Here is a 15,597-nt window from a genome sequence, read left to right on the forward strand (position 1 = left end):
GCGCTGTCCCTGCTGGTTCTCCGTCAGTCTACGACGACCGAGATCAGCCTGGCTCTGCCACTGGGCCCTCGACTTTGCCGTACGACGTGGACGGAGGTGACCTGTGGCTGTGATCAGTCCGTCTTCTCTCCGGTAGCCAGAAAGACCTAGCACTCGTAGTTGTAGACTCACCAGCACCTTATATAGCCAACAGACCACCATCACCACGCCGAGCAGGGAATCCCTCTTTGCTCCCATAGACAGTAGAATAAACACCTCGCCGTCGTCAACCTCATCGTCGTTGTCTTCTTGTCGTTGTCTTCTTGTCGTTGTCTTCTTGTCGTCGTCGTCTTTCTGCCGCGTCCCCAAAAGGGTTGCCGCCTTCGACGTCGACGCAAAAAGAGGAAAAAAAAAAAATCTCCAACTTCAACCTCGCAACATCAACAACGCCAGACAAGAAAAAAGGCGACGACGAGGACGGCGACGAGATCTTGACCGTCGAGAGTCGCTTCTGCGGCCTTCATGCTCGCCCTGACGCCCTGATCTCCGCCGCAATGACTGCCTCGACCTGTTTCCCCCGCCTGTGAGCACCGCCTGAGTCCTTCTGCGTCGGCCCTGCTTTTCCTCCTGCTGCCACCGCCACCAGACCAGACCAGCGCTCCCCTGAGGACCAGCGAGCGAACCAGCGAGACAGGAAAAGTCTGAGAAACACGACTCTTTCATCCTTTCGAGAGATACAACTACGGAGAGTCATTCGTCTTCTGCTCAGGTTCGTTTTTACATCCTCCCTTTCCGACCAAAGTGCTTTTTTCCCTCCCTGGCGTTGGTGTCGTTTCGCCCGTCGCATCGACCACACAACACCCACACCCACACCCAGCCTACGAACGGCTCTTTTCCTTCTACGCCTTTCTCTTCGCCTTCGCCTTCGCCTTCGAACGGCTGCGAGATCCTGCCCTCTCACTTTCTTCTCACACCTTCTTCTTTTTGCTCCAGGGGGTTTTCCTTTGTCGATTCATCTTCCCCTTCAGCTCCGGGCCTTGTGTGTGTAGACCCTGCTGTCACATCGCTCCCTGGATCTCGCCAGAAGGAGAGAGAAAAATTATACCACCCCGTTTTCCGTGGCCGGCAGCTCCGGTTTTAGGGGGAACTTCGCCATGTCGACCCCTTCTACTGCTACGGCAACCCATCCATCTCACCAGCGTTACGGATACTCCCGTCATCAAGTATACCACCAGCCTAATCCCCAGTCGTTCCCCACCGCGTCAGCGGCGAGCAATGCGCTTGCAAACCCCTTCAGCTACACGTCCAACCATCAGTCGACCACCAACGGCCTTTCGCTAGCATCCACGCCCAAAACGACCGCTCCAGTGCCTTCCATGGCCTCCTACAGCACACCCACGGTCCTCCCGACTGCCCACAGTCGGCGGAAACAGCCAGACTGGGGAGAGTTTTATAAGAACGGCGTCCCCAAGGAGATAATTGTTATTGACGACGACGATGATGACGATAATACAAACAACGATGCTGTGCCCGTCTCTGCTTCTGCAGTGACATCATCCACCAGGACTGCACCCCGTGTTGCCCCCTCTGCCTCTTCTTCCAACCTGCCGGCAAACAAGAAACGAAGGACCGACGCCAGTTCAGGCGTCGACGTCTACTACGAACGCCCTACCTACTCTGCCTCCTCCCAAAAATACGGCGAGGGCTCGTCTGCGGCGCCTTCAATGTCAACCGACCGCACCGCCTCTATTCATACCACCGCTCCCACCTCACTTGGCTCGCAGGCTAGCGGTTCTGCAGCCAACAACGCCTACCTTGATGATGTCGCTGTCGGCCAGAAGCGGAAGCGAGTCGTGACACGTAAGGCTGCACGTGATGAATTGAAACGAAGAGAACTCGAGACCGTTGGCGATGCCTTCAGCAGCTATATTCCTCCTCCAAAGCCGCCCATCAAGGCCAAAGATGTCGTTGTCCCGGTCATCCGCGATGTATGATCCCCTTCCCATCCTAGCCTGCATCACATTGCATTATCGCATACCACATCAAAAAACATTACTAATGCCTTTTTTTGGATAGTACAACGCGAATAAAAACCAGAAGATCGACGATGAAGATGGACATTACATCGTCAACCCGGATACCAATCTCACCGACAAATGTACGTTTCCCCGTTGATGTCCCTAGTCATTTCGCAGAACTAACAGTTTATTCCCGGCTAGACTCAATTATTCGCCTTCTAGGCCAAGGGACATTTGGCAAGGTCGTGGAGGCATATGATAGACAAAGAAAGACTCGCTGTGCAGTGAAGATCATCAGATCGGTCCAGAAATACCGTGATGCCTCTCGGATCGAACTTCGAGTCCTATCAACTCTCGCGTCCAACGACGAAACCAATAGAAATCGGTGTATCCATCTTCGGGACTGTTTCGATTTCAGAAACCACATCTGCATCGTTACCGACTTGCTGGGCCAGAGTGTGTTTGATTTCCTAAAAGCAAACTCCTTCGTCCCATTCCCAAGCAGCCAAATCCAAAACTTCGCTAGACAACTTTTCACCAGTGTTGCCTGTAAGTGAATCATCTTATCCACCGCTAGATACATCCTTACTGACTCAACTCTAGTTCTACACGATGTCAACCTTATACACACCGATTTGAAACCTGAAAATATTCTTCTCGTCAGCAATGCTTACCAGACGTTTACATATAACCGAACCATCCCCTCTTCCTCTCACACAACCTCGAGGACCGCTCGGCAACGACGTGTCCTGCTCGACAGCGAGATTCGTCTAATAGACTTCGGGTCTGCGACCTTTGACGATGAATATCATTCTTCCGTGGTTTCGACTCGGCATTACCGTGCCCCTGAGATTATCCTCAATCTTGGATGGAGCTTCCCCTGCGATATCTGGAGTATAGGCTGTATCTTGGTTGAGTTCTTCACCGGAGATGCCCTCTTCCAGACGCACGACAACCTCGAGCACCTCGCCATGATGGAGAGCGTTTGTGGCGGTAAAATAGATCCAAAGCTTGTCAGACAAGTTCTACAAGGCCGTAACGGACACGGTGCCGATTCTGCTGCTAAGTACGTCTACCGCCTCGCCTCTGCGTAGAATTTTTCCATACTAATTATAACTCTTCTAGATACTTCAACCGCACCAAACTTGACTATCCAAATGAAGATACCTCTAGAGCGTCAAGAAAATACGTAAAAGCAATGAAACAACTTCACGTAAGTTTGCAGCAAGTTGCTCAGGTTCTACTCACTAGATGATCATGCTAACAAACAGCCTGATAGGAATTCATTCCTGCAACAACCTCCTTTAACAAACAATTCCTTGACCTGCTTCGCCGCATCTTCGTCTATGATCCCAAGGTTCGCATTACTGCCAAAGAGGCCCTCAAGCACCCATGGTTCAAGGATACTATCATCGACGATGGTACCGAGGCAGTCCGAATCCGCCAGGAGCAGCAGCGTGGGGCCTGAGATTGCCTCACTAATCCCACCACCGTTTACACCGTTCCGAATAAGCCCTACCTATCTCCCCCAAATATATCAGTGTTTATCTTTTACTCTTTATTACTAAATTCTTTTCTCCCTCTTATTCCACGGAGCATTTGCCCATATAATTCTCGTGCCGGCTGATACCATATATTCCTCCCTCTAAATGCCAGACACTTACTCTCTCCTTCTTTCTCTCATTTTTTTTTTTTGGAAGCCGACTGTGTCAGTGAACTGTTATATCACATAAGTACCGGACAGTTAACACCAGTGGCCTCTCTTTTCCACTTACTTAACCTTTGTCTTCTTGTTTATTACTTTTTATGTCACCTTAGACGCTATTTTTTGACTTTGCTTTTCATTTTTTTTTTTTTTTTTTTCCCCTCTCCTGTCGTACTTCTTTTTGTTCCTGTTGATTTTGTGTCAATTTCCTTGATGATTCGGCGATGCTTGGTGCTCTTACATCTACGCCAAATACTCTTTGTCCTTTCATGATCCGGGAAATATGACCGCTCTCCATTTGGCGTTTATATTAGCTAGGTATGATGGGTGGTATGGGGAACGGGAGAGAGATACGAGGGCTGCGGTGGAGGACTTCAGTTTCCTTGTTTGAGGTGGATTAATGAAGACGACTTTACTTTCATATTATTAAATCTCTCCTTTTTTGATTAAAAAGAGTATATATGCTGTGCCTTGCTACGGGCACGTTCTGCAAATACTGCGGTTGCCGATTCCCATGGTGTCCTTTTTTTTCATACTAGACTTTAATTTGTGAGCGTCTTTTCGTATTACCCTAGACGCGGTATTAAGGTTGTGTGGTATAATGAGGTATATCTTCGTCGATAGTTACAGGTAGGTCTGATTTTACTTTTTGTTAGAACTGAAGACTTGATCATAATGCTACGAGTCAAGTTTACGATCCACAACTTATAAGATGTGATAATGATTATCAAAGAACTCAAGAGTGATGTGCACATCGGTAGATTGAATTTGACGGCTGAAACGACTGAAAAAGAACCGAAGTTATATAACCATAAATCCTTCTGTCCACCAGGGAGCCAAGGAAACCATTCACAACTGCATCGACTATACCCTTATCTTTATCCTCTCAAGTCTTCTTCTCAAGACCGCTCAGGAGAAATGCCTATATGTGAGTTAGTTATATGAAAGTGATCAGGAATTACCTCCGAAGAATTAATCAGACTATAGCACATACCAGGAGAGAGGGAAAACTCCAGGGGAAGCATTGTTGGTCAAGGCATTCCATGGGCCAAGGGCAAAGTCAATATCTCCAGGTCCGCAAGTTGGACAGGTATCAGCCACAGTGACGGTAACAGTCTTTCCATTGCTGGTGTTCTTAGCAGATATACGTCTACCACAGTAAGGGCTCTTAGGGCCTTTCATGTAATTGGGGCCTAGAGCAACGATGTAGTCTCCATCTCCGTGCACTGCGCCACATGAGCCTGCTGCCCCCATCTGATAGTATATAGTTCCCCTCCCGGACCTTCCAGTAATGTTAGACATTGGTAATCGAAGACAGAATTCGGAGCTAACTCACGAATCAAGGGTGGTGGTAGGAGAAACTTTAGTCTGGATGTCGGCGGGGAGACCTGAGACGATGCCACAGACCGCAAGGAGAGAGAGCGCATAAAATGACTTGACGACCATCTTGATCGAGCTGGTAAAAGCTTTGATTTTATCGAGTGAGGGAAGTGATGGTGATGATAGTGGTGCTGGTGATTCTCAATGCTTCAAAATCATCATATGTTCTTGGAATCCATTGCCCCTTTTATATTTCAATCTATTCCATGTCATCGTAAAAGACCCAGTGATTCCATCATGTTTGTTAGATCAATACTTGCCGTGATATCCCCCTGCCGAAAGGTAATTGCATCCGGCTGGCTTCATTGTTGAGGTAAATATTTCGGGATATCAGAGATGGTTCTCGGCGCCCATGACATGCATCACGAAGCCCACATGGCGAACAATTCACGCAAGTACCAGGTCTTTAGCAACCGAGATGAGATGAAGCGCGACTGCCAAGCAAGAGAATTCAAGACGGAGATGTAAGGAGATATCATTTTCTAGCTCCGTATCTGGCATTGCACCCCACAGAGAGACGGCTATTAGACGTGCATCCGCGTTCTGTGACTTGAGATGGAATATCTAGGTCTGATCACCAATGAATAATCTGCATGGGCTGTTGGGAATTGGGTTCATACGATAATCCCTTTGTCTATCTGCTGCAGGGCAAAGAACATATTCAAGAACCAATGTCTTGACCTTGCTTCCGAGTTGTACTCGATCGTCACTCGCGCGACTGTGCCTTGCCACACAATTGTCTGGAGCAATATAGCGGACAGCTTCTTGTAGATGAGAGATACTAGGAGGTGTCGTTAAAGGATATATAGTCTAATGGCCATGGTGAGGAGTGTGTGACAATTGGTATGTAGTTGTATGTATATCTGGTGTCTGTATACCCATCGATTTATCACAGGACTATATGGTATGGAATGGGTACTCAGCCAACAATTGAGGGGTGTCTCGGGTTGGATCATATAACCGCCCGCCGGCTGCAAGATATCACACATGTTGAAGATCAATGTACATAGTAGCACCTAGAAGCCTTGTACTGTTGTCCTTATCCGATGAAATTTCTTTCTGGCCTAGAACTGTAGGTTATTGCAATAACCGACATACTTCGGGCCCTGGGCCCAGTCGGCGAAGTCGGGGCTTAGACCGACGGAGATATACCCTGGGGATTCCAAAACACGTTGCTAGGATCAAGTCGCGCTTTGATTTTCCGTAGTCGAGGTAGGTTATCTCCCCAATATAGCTTCTGTGCTGTATTGCCATCGAGTTGGGTGTCGATAGAATTGGCATACATGCCCCAATCTCCGTCTACCATGGACTGTGTAACACTGTCCATGATTTGCTTGAGGAATACAAAACTCTCACGGGGTAGATTTCCATCCTCTCCAAAAGCATTGAGCTGCCAGAGCAGGAACTTGTCACGCTGGGCATAAGATGTAGCGGCTAAGTCAGTCTGGGAAACCGCTGACTTTGGGCCACCGTGCAACTCAAAAAGTACATCCCATGAATGACGTGCATTAGTGTCATTAATGTTGGTAAAGAGGGTCAATACTAACGCATTAACCTGCTCGTCAGTCAGTGGGGGAGTTGTGAGGCTGCTCGTATAAGTTGTTGTATGCTAAGATAATGTTAGTACTACAATGGCCTATTGCTGAAAGTATAATCCTTTGTGTCGACGGACATACCACATTGTATGGTTGCGGCCGGACCAATGGTTCACCTTCTGCAAAATACTCTAGTCCCTCCAGCCAACTGACAGACTTAACGTCAGACAATTGTGTTTTGAGATTGGTCAAGAGGGGCTGTAGTGCTTGAACGAGTCCATGTTCATCGCCGAAGTACAACCCGCGAATGGCCTGGCTAGATGCGGTCACATCAAAGGCAAGGTTAAGCTCCTCCCGAGCCGTCAATGAAAGACTCTGCACTGCCTTCAGGGATTCAGCCACGCCTGATTCGCTCCAGGGCATGTCGATGGCGAAAACAGTGACATTTTCTGGTGGCCTGAATGTGTCAAACTCGAATTCGGTGACGATGCCAAAGGACGACCCAGCGCCTCGTATTGCCCAGAAGAGATCTGTATTGTCTGTCGCAGAGCAATGTGCTATGGAGCCGTCAGATAGAATCACCTTGGCACTCTTTAACCAGTCCAGAGTAAGGCCGTGAGTGCGTGAAGCCCTGCCGTATCCGCCGTGCAAGACATGCCCGGAGATACCAACTCTTTTTCGGTTAGCTACAGCCTCCAAATTGATCTCACTTCATTTCTTTCATCCAAGAACAGATAACATACCCGGGGCAGGTTCCGTGGGGGATTGCTCTCTGGCCTTGATTGAACAATTCTACAGAGACGTGTCCCAGCCGCGCTCCAGGCTGGATGATAGCAGTGTGGTTATCGGAAAGGATTACCTGGTCCATCTGCTCGAAGTCAATAACAAGATGGCCATTTTCGCCCCCAAGACTATAGGACCCGGAACTGTGACCGCCTCCTTTAGCGCTGATGCGCAATTGATGATTTATCCCACATAGCACAGCAGCCTGAACCTGCTCGATACTACGCGGCATTGCAACAGCCGCCGGTGTATATCTCACGCGAATGTTCCAGGGCGATATCCTTTCATTCCAATCCTTCGAACCTTCCACTACGTACGAAACGCCGGCATCCGATAGGCATAATGATAGCGAGCGCGTGTCTCTCCTAGCGAGAAATATGATAACAGTAGCAGCGAGGACAACCCACAAAACGAACCCAATGGGCCGCCATAGGCTGGTGCAACGTGTGGTATTGTTTCTGCGAGGCCGTGTGTGGACAGCCAGCAGCGGTGTCCTGTGATTGCTCTTGAGTGGCATATCAGAAAGAGCAGAAGAATCAGAGGATGAGCGTTGGCTAGAATAAGAAACAGAGACGAGGGTTGTTCTGCTTGATGCAAGATTGTTGATCTCAATCTAGAACCGGGCTAATTCTCTGCTTGGAGTACTTGCATCGAATACTCTCTGTTAGGTGTTTGGAGATAATATATCCCCAGGGATTATGACCCTTCCGTACGGGGTAGAAATTTTCGTCATTTGTTCGACTCAAAAATGAACAGATCAGCAAGAGGTTAGGGGCCTGGCGATCAGCGAGCTCCAGCCAACCAGTCTGCAGCCCGGGGCTGATTGCGATTGCATCCGCCAGCCACGCTGAGGTGTCACAGCCTATCGGGTATCTTCTCCTTTCGTAGATGGTTGCCTTGGCTCGCCTTACACATGCTCCATAGAGGCCTGAAGATCAATGAAGCTGGCGCAGAGATAGCATTGCCATGAGCTCCAGGAGTCAGCACTATATAAATGTAGGGAAAACGAGTGTCGATATCCAAGTAACGGTTTTGATTGATCGACCAGAAGAAACGCGAGGAGTTGCTACTTTGAGTTAGCCAATCAGAGCGATCCGTCCCGCGCGGCAAATGGCGGAACGGATAATATATTAACCGTTGTATCACGTGCCCAATTCAAGTTGATTAATAATATGCATGAACCTTAAATTGTTCAATTAACGTTATTTAACTGCGAGACGAGGATAGTAAACCGAGAGAGAGAGAGAAGAGATGATTGAAGAGATGGGTATTATATTTTGGCATTAGCTTGTACGTGGGCATCTTGTCTCTTACCAATAATAATTATTACAGTGTTGGCCCTGTAGCTGTTGGCTGGCATGGGAAGGTCGAGAAAAAAGGCCAAACGACATGTCAATGTTTTCAATGTAGCCAGGTTATATTAATACAGTAGAGAATGGTTACTCTATCCAAGTCTCCGGAACTCCCGTATCTGTGGTAAAATGGAAGAAACTCAAACTTGGGCGGCTAACCTGAAGAGAAATCGAGGGAGCGGATGAGCGAACTAAACAACCTGCTCGGTCTTTATCGTGTTAGACCCATTTGGAATACCCTTGACTGGCATGGTACTACCAGCTTTCGTATTCCACATGTCGGCAACGGTTTCAACCGCCCTCTCGACCACCACCCTAACACGGTCCCTTAACACAGGGTAGGAACACTCAACCTCGAGTGTCTCAAGCCAGACGCGAGCAACGTGGTTATCAACCTTAATTTCAATCCCGGGTACAGGTATGCCGAGAGACTGTAGACGGGCTAGCTCTAGCTCTTCCATTTCTCGGAGTTCCTCTTCATCTTCGGGTTCATCAATGTCAGGAGTGTCGACCTTACTTGCGTCCTCGGCTGCAGATGGAAATCTTTCTTTCCGACCTCCATGGTATTTTAATTTCGGGCGTTCGATGGCAGCAATTTCCGACCCAAACTGGGCCTCCAGGATCATACATAGACGCATAAAACGCTCGTCAGGAGTGAGCTGAGAATGGGGATTGCTTGGGAGTGGCGGCGCATGGTTATGGCACTGCTTATTTTTACTCGAACCTATTATCGTCAAATCAATAAATTTCTGCTGTTTTAGACGAACCAGCCGGCATCGAAAAGGGGGGATACTTAATACTCACGTTTAACAGCTGCGGGGCTACTTTCAACTGTGAGCAATACTGCCATAACAGCATCGGCAACACCATCATTCATCATATTGCCTTCCCATTCTACCTCAACTTCGCGCCGTTGTGGATTATACTTCACGAAGACACAGCCCATTATTAGGTATGTGGTTAGTTCTCTAGAAGGTATCTCCTCGTCCGCTTCTTCACCTTTTTTGATTACCGAGTCATCCTGCGTTTCGCTTGCATCGCCATTAGAGCCCTTCACGGCTTCACTCGATGGCGAGTTGATCTCTTCGATCAGACCGAAGGTACTCTCTAACGCCCAGCGTATAAGATCAATACTTGCGGTGCTGAGGGTAATATACTGTTTGCAAGTAACCATGGTTGTAGTGAGTCCGGCATATTCTCTAAGGTCGTCAGAGGCCATCATCGATAATTTGAAGCCATTCTGGACGAGAACGCCATCCATTAATCGAGAATCATCTTGGCCTATGGGTGGTGAAGTCTCTGCAAGTCGACCGACGACTCTGGCAACCTTGTCAACCATGAATGGGATACGGACTTCATCACAGTTTGCAGGAGTGTAGACTTTGACCTTTACTTCTTTGTCTACATTCAAACTCAAAAGTTTGGATTTCAGCCTCATCATTTGGTGTTTCTCTCCATGAACAAGGATCTGTAGTGTTATACATTAGCTTCAGGAGCTAAATTCAAGATGCGTGTTAACTTACGACGACGGGGGCAGCGACTGATTCGATAAATTCCCTATTCTCCACACCGTCAACGTGGGCAGCAAAACTAATCTCATCGACGGTACACCTTCGCTGAATCATGATTTTCTGATCATCACTAGGGCCTGCAGCATTTTTGGCGCTCATAACAGCTGGTATCTGTTCGGGCTCATTGATTATCTGTTTTCCCATGGTACCCTCAACGCTGTAACCTGTCATGATGACACCATTGCGTTCATTTGGTGCCCACCGCTCTAGAAGCTCTCTGCTGGTTCCGGTTTGGAGCATACCGGGAGAAGCAAGCATTACGCATCCTCCAACATCTTCAAAACGGTCGAGGTTCCTTAGACTTCGAACAAAACGGAAATCCCAGGGGCCAGCGGTGACACTCTTGTCTCCTCTAGCTTCAGCCTCGGCCATGCGTTGGCGGAACAGCCGTTTTATGTTCTCATTCATAGCTCCGATGTATGTTTGATACACAACCATACACCGACGAGCCATGTTTCCAATATAGTAAATGGGAACTTTCTGTAATTCTGGGTGTCGGCTCCAGTACTCATCTAGAATCAAGAGTAGCTCCTGTGCTCGTCCAAGTGCAAAGACGGGCATGAGAACTCTCCCTCCCCGATTTATAATACTGGTAACTGATTTCATGAGGGCGGCTTCTCGCTCAAGGCGAGGGGGATTGGATGATATTCCGAAAGTAGACTCTGTAATCATGACATCTATTTTCACCCCCTTAGGGACTTCTGCTGAAATTAAGTGGCGGTCCTCTTCTCTAGAATAGTCGCCTGTGAATAGAATATTTAGTCCGGCGATGGATATGAGGAACATGGCGGCGCCAAGCACATGGCCAGCCGGGAACGGAGTAATTCTAATACTGTTGATGGCGTGGGTGGTGTTGAAGTCGATCGTTTCAATGATGGGGAGGGTTGAAAGATGATCATGTTCATTGTAGAGACTTGTCCGTTGATCGGAGGAGGAGGATGTATTGCTGACTCGGACATTATCCTGTATCAGCCACTTATAGATAGCCTTGGTGGCATGGGTCATGAAGACCCTGCCTTTGAAATTTGTCTTGCTAAGGACATAGGGCAGCGACCCAGAGTGGTCCAAATGAAAACTGCCACAAGTTAGCTGCCTGATCTCGCTTAGGGTTGTGGAAATATTGTGCAAGGGGAATGAAATTAACAATGCTGTAGAGGACGAATACATTGGGATACGAGGGCAAACACCATATTGTCGAGGCTAATAAAAATTTGAATTGCATTGAATATCTCATAGTACATGTTTGAACATGGAGGAAAGGCAGTGAAAAGAAAGTTTGTATATCTGTTTGTATATCCATCTGCGCATGGCTGACAAGGGGGGTTGTTGCACCAATAAACCGAACATGGAGGGGAGGATGGACGTACTGGCTTATTAAAAGGATATCGACGGTACTGAGATCGAAGTCATCGAAGAAAGGGAGTGCTGCAAATCCATCTTTCGCGGGGTGCATTCCAGCATCAAGCTGTCAATTTCATATATGCCATATTAGCCCAGGCACAAGACCGCAAAAGACTCAAAACGTAATAAAGAAACGAACCATAACCGTCTTCCCCTTATACTGTATAATGTGACAGGACCGCCCGACCTCATTGCCGCCTCCCAGGCAGTGGAATAGAAGCTCGTCAGAGGGATCTATTTGCTGCTCGTCCGCGCTCCCTGAAAACGAGCCCTTTCGTTTTGTCGCCATCTCTGCGGGCTGTATTTATCTCTGCATCAGCGTCTAGCTAGCCTATTCGTGCCCAGGCAACCACCAAGCCGGACTTCAGGCCGGTCTATCTTTTCCCACACGCCCTTTTCAATGCAGCTGGCTTGATGTCGACTTGTCCGCCTGCTTCGTCCTTTTTTCTGCTTTGACATGGACCAGAATGGTCGTCAAGCTTATGTCATCGATGCTTATATAATGTATTATATAAGTTTGTAATAAGATATGTTCACGTGACACCTCTTTTTGTCCTGCAAAGAAAAAACGCGAAAAATGACATCAAAAAGCGACGTCAGAGAATACAAGCAAAAGGACAGGCAGAAAGGACGACGACGAGATACGAAGGAAAAGCGAGTTGACCGATAGTGAGCGCCCGGCTATTTACTACTTCGCTTCCGTTTGCGCTACAGATGGTTGGCTTGCCCTGCGTGAGATGAAAGCTGGCTCCGGGGGGAGACGCAAATCCTCGCCTGGCCTCCGTTTTGCGCTGCATTCACCCGGGCGCTTGATATATTCACAAACAACGAGCTCCTACTAAGAGACAGGAGGACAATAAGAACACTCAGAAGCCGTCCGTCTGAGGCCTTCTGGATTTTCTGTCACGATGGCGCAGACCCAGTCCCACCAGCTGCCTCCTCGCTCCTTTTCTCCCCCTGCCTCCAGTCCCTCTCCTGGTACCCAGCAGGCTTCGGTGCCGGGTAGCAACATTCCCCCTCCCCCTAAAAGACAGCGCCTCTCGCCTCTTCCGCAGTCATCACAGCCCTACAACTCTCCTCACTTTGCGCCAGTGCAGTTGTCTACGAACGGGAGCGCTATGCATGTGAATGGTATGGCAAAACAGGCCCCCAATGCGCCCCCGCCACCCGGCTCGATGGGGCCGCCTTCACGGCCGGTGGAAAAGGCGACAGACACTGCTGAGCTTACAGACGTGCTCGCATCGTCTGGTATAGATGTGAAGGAGGAGGAGGCGTTCTTGACTAGCGGGTATGCAAAACCGGCAGCTCCGGTCCAGCAAACACATTCCCAGTCCATCTCACATCCGCCGCGCCAGCAAACAAGCTTCTCAAACTCGTTCAATTCCATACCACCTGTTGGGCCTATCACACCTTCAAACAGCTTTTCCGAACAGACACCCAAACAACCAGGCTTCCAACCAGCAGGTTACCCCTACCAGGCACCTGTTGCCCCTGTTCCGCCTATCAAATCACCGGAAGAGATATCGCAAGATGAACAACTACGACAAGATACGGCTGCTAGTAGGAGGGAGCAGTATCATCTCCAGTCTGCTTTTTTGCATACTGCTGTTATGGAGAAGAAGCTTGAGAAACGGGCCCAGGAACACGGGGTGAGGATGCCCATGAGTGGTGTGTTTAAACCCCTTCCTGGGCGTCCTACGGGACCTGTTGAGGTCACTGGCCCAGATGGCTCCTCTGTCATTAGAAGAGACAAGACCATTTTGAACCCCGAATCAGCACTTGGTGACATTATCTCGCTGCTATCGTTAGCCTCGGAGGAGAGGCTTCGATCTGTCATCGATCATTCTGTGACTCTCTCGAGAAATCGGCGAGTCAACTCTCACGGCGCTGTACCTCCTGAGTGGGCTGATTTAGCTATAATCCAGGAAACAGCAGCTGATGATAATACTTCCACAACAAGTAAGTCTCACTTGGTTTCCGCGGCCCTTCGGTTGTTAATACTCATTTCGTAGAAGCAGAACAACCTTCCACAGCTGAAACGACGGTTGATAACTCCACCTCAACAGCTAAGAAGACTACTACATCGAGCACGTTGACAGTGAAAAGCCGTCGTCTGATTGACAGGGATGAATCACATGAGGAGCGTCGAACTGCCAAACGTGCAAAACGCAATGCAGATGCCATACTCGGCGCTGATGGCCGACTACCGACCCCTGGTGCATCCACGCCCAATGGCCTGGATCGTGCTCCTGATATTGATAAGAAAATTTCTAAGAAAGATATAAAGAAGATCGATGTCAAGGCCACGGGTGCAGTGCAACATCAACATGCAATTGAAACCGCCCGTATGCAGACAACTAGTCTTTCTTCGCGATTCGGCAAGAAGGGAGGTTACAGTTGGCTTAAGTCTTCGCAGCCAGCAGTCAGTAGAAGCGGGTTCTCGACGCCCTCTCGACTCAGCACAGCAGCAGCAGCAGGATCAGCCGCAGGAGGGAACGGAAAGCCGGGCTCCAACGCAGCCAGCATAAAAGCTATTCGCAAGCAGTTCGGTGATTGGCGGGAAGACAAGGAGAATGGAGCTGGTATCCAAATCCGAGACCTTCTCTTTACGCTAGAAGTGGATGGTAGAGGTCTAAAGCATCTACAGAAGGCTTATTCCAAGGACGCTAAGGAGGATTTTGCAGCATCCTAATCTGTTTACTTTTTCTCTCTTCACACAAGACAGACCCTTTGATACAGCAAGTTTTATTTGGCCGGGCCAATCAAGCTACCAGGTCTCCTGTTGAGAAGATATGTCTTGTGGGAGACTCTTCCTTAATGCTCGGCATCATACTACTTTACACAGTCCGTTGATGTTTATTTTTCTTCCCCTTCACGCAGCACTCGAGCTTACTCGGCTCTTACGACTTTTAATCTTACCTTTTCTTTTCTTTACCTCTTCCCTTCTACTTTGTTATATTCCGTACCACCGGCTTGCTCGAGCTGCCTCTCTTACACACCTCCTTATTCAACACGTCTTCTACATGTGGTAGTTGTTTCTTTTCTGTTTTATTCCTACTATGGGAAAGGTTCGTCGTTCAAAGGCGCAAATGCATTTTGAATATTATGCTGTTATAGCTGACACTAGGAGGCATCTAACTTGCATAAATGAAAATCTTGTTCAGACTGACAGCTGACAACATTCCAAAGGTAATCCAAGACAATTCGTAGTGTTCGTTATATCTTATCTTCTTTGATTATCTCGTTGACCATGGCTGCAGCGAGTCTTGCATCTGGCTCTATCTCTTCTCTGACCCGAGTGTGTGTACAGGGTCTCATCTCCTTTCTGAGAGGTACTTCAGGCCCATTCATGCCCTCTTGAATAAACCTTATCAAAATTGCTGAGCCATAAAGCCGAGCCTGCTGGACGCTCTAGCATCGACAACAAAAGACCTTATACCCAAGCACTCGCTTCAGAGCTCTCGCGTCCTTCAGTAAATGCCCGTTTGTTCACTTATTGCCTCGTCTCGTCAATAAAATGCAATCATAGTTATGCCTATTCACATAAACTTCTGAATCTCCATGAAGGTTCAGAGATTTGTATGAGCGTAAATGGTTCAATAACAATGTCTATCTCCATTGGGTGTCGGTTAAAGAGGTGAAGGACACAGGTTCGACAACGAGGCTCTGGGAATCATCCTCATTAACTCCCAAGTTAGGCCTTGGAGAGGGTTCTACTTAACTAGAGTTCTGCCAAGCCGGAGCCTCTTTCGGTGATTGGTGGTTGGGAATTACGTGATGTGAGTCCAAACTTCAAGGTCAATCACACGGCTTTGATTGGATGAACTTGGCGCCACATCAGCCGCCCGAAAGCACAGTGGGTATGTCGCGGCG

The 15,597-nt window shown here is 48.4% G+C and overlaps 6 protein-coding genes across 6 annotated transcripts; 2 read left to right on the forward strand and 4 right to left on the reverse strand.

Moving 5' to 3' along the window:
• The first annotated feature begins 409 nt into the window (after window positions 1-409).
• On the forward strand, window positions 410-3,860 carry TERG_08189 (CMGC/CLK protein kinase). The gene is made up of 6 exons (XM_003231356.2): window positions 410-1,967; window positions 2,056-2,137; window positions 2,199-2,546; window positions 2,601-3,063; window positions 3,123-3,210; window positions 3,277-3,860. The coding sequence occupies exons 1-6, from the start codon at window positions 1,134-1,136 to the stop codon at window positions 3,463-3,465; spliced, it is 2,004 nt and encodes a 667-aa protein (XP_003231404.1). The 5' UTR covers window positions 410-1,133; the 3' UTR covers window positions 3,466-3,860.
• An 823-nt stretch (window positions 3,861-4,683) lies between these two features.
• Window positions 4,684-5,148, reverse strand: TERG_08190 (uncharacterized protein; the record flags this gene model as incomplete). Its single annotated transcript, XM_003231357.1, has 2 exons — window positions 4,684-4,984; window positions 5,039-5,148. The coding sequence occupies 2 exons, from the start codon at window positions 5,146-5,148 to the stop codon at window positions 4,684-4,686; spliced, it is 411 nt and encodes a 136-aa protein (XP_003231405.1).
• A 1,066-nt stretch (window positions 5,149-6,214) lies between these two features.
• TERG_08191 (uncharacterized protein) lies at window positions 6,215-7,771 on the reverse strand (the record flags this gene model as incomplete). The annotated part of the gene is made up of 3 exons (XM_003231358.2): window positions 7,361-7,771; window positions 6,759-7,290; window positions 6,215-6,691 (listed from the first exon to the last, which is right to left on the reverse strand). The coding sequence occupies exons 1-3, from the start codon at window positions 7,630-7,632 to the stop codon at window positions 6,215-6,217; spliced, it is 1,281 nt and encodes a 426-aa protein (XP_003231406.2). The 5' UTR covers window positions 7,633-7,771.
• Window positions 7,772-8,314: 543 nt separating this feature from the next.
• TERG_12656 (uncharacterized protein) lies at window positions 8,315-10,767 on the reverse strand. The gene is made up of 2 exons (XM_047751586.1): window positions 9,557-10,767; window positions 8,315-9,476 (listed from the first exon to the last, which is right to left on the reverse strand). Exons 1-2 carry the CDS (start codon window positions 10,191-10,193, stop codon window positions 8,944-8,946), a joined length of 1,170 nt encoding a protein of 389 aa, XP_047607487.1. The 5' UTR covers window positions 10,194-10,767; the 3' UTR covers window positions 8,315-8,943.
• Window positions 10,768-11,087: 320 nt separating this feature from the next.
• TERG_12657 (endoribonuclease ysh1) lies at window positions 11,088-12,013 on the reverse strand (the record flags this gene model as incomplete). The annotated part of the gene is made up of 2 exons (XM_047751587.1): window positions 11,088-11,788; window positions 11,864-12,013. The coding sequence occupies 2 exons, from the start codon at window positions 12,011-12,013 to the stop codon at window positions 11,357-11,359; spliced, it is 582 nt and encodes a 193-aa protein (XP_047607488.1). The 3' UTR covers window positions 11,088-11,356.
• A 472-nt stretch (window positions 12,014-12,485) lies between these two features.
• TERG_08193 (uncharacterized protein) lies at window positions 12,486-15,556 on the forward strand. The gene is made up of 2 exons (XM_003231360.2): window positions 12,486-13,683; window positions 13,737-15,556. Exons 1-2 carry the CDS (start codon window positions 12,633-12,635, stop codon window positions 14,414-14,416), a joined length of 1,731 nt encoding a protein of 576 aa, XP_003231408.1. The 5' UTR covers window positions 12,486-12,632; the 3' UTR covers window positions 14,417-15,556.
• Window positions 15,557-15,597: the final 41 nt, after the last annotated feature.

This window comes from Trichophyton rubrum (genome assembly GCF_000151425.1).
Source record: "Trichophyton rubrum CBS 118892 genomic scaffold supercont2.12, whole genome shotgun sequence".
Classification (NCBI taxonomy): domain Eukaryota; kingdom Fungi; phylum Ascomycota; class Eurotiomycetes; order Onygenales; family Arthrodermataceae; genus Trichophyton; species Trichophyton rubrum.

Coding starts and splice junctions, on each gene's coding strand:
- TERG_08189 (XM_003231356.2), top strand. CDS start 1,134: ATGTCGACCCCTTCTACTGCTACGGCAACCCATCCATCTCACCAGCGT. Junction 1,968..2,055: donor TTGTCCCGGTCATCCGCGAT/GTATGATCCCCT, acceptor TTTTTTGGATAG/TACAACGCGAATAAAAACCA. Junction 2,547..2,600: donor ACTTTTCACCAGTGTTGCCT/GTAAGTGAATCA, acceptor ACTCAACTCTAG/TTCTACACGATGTCAACCTT.
- TERG_12656 (XM_047751586.1), bottom strand. CDS start 10,193: ATGATGAGGCTGAAATCCAAACTTTTGAGTTTGAATGTAGACAAAGAA. Junction 9,477..9,556: donor TAGCCCCGCAGCTGTTAAAC/GTGAGTATTAAG, acceptor TGACGATAATAG/GTTCGAGTAAAAATAAGCAG.
- TERG_08193 (XM_003231360.2), top strand. CDS start 12,633: ATGGCGCAGACCCAGTCCCACCAGCTGCCTCCTCGCTCCTTTTCTCCC. Junction 13,684..13,736: donor TGATAATACTTCCACAACAA/GTAAGTCTCACT, acceptor CTCATTTCGTAG/AAGCAGAACAACCTTCCACA.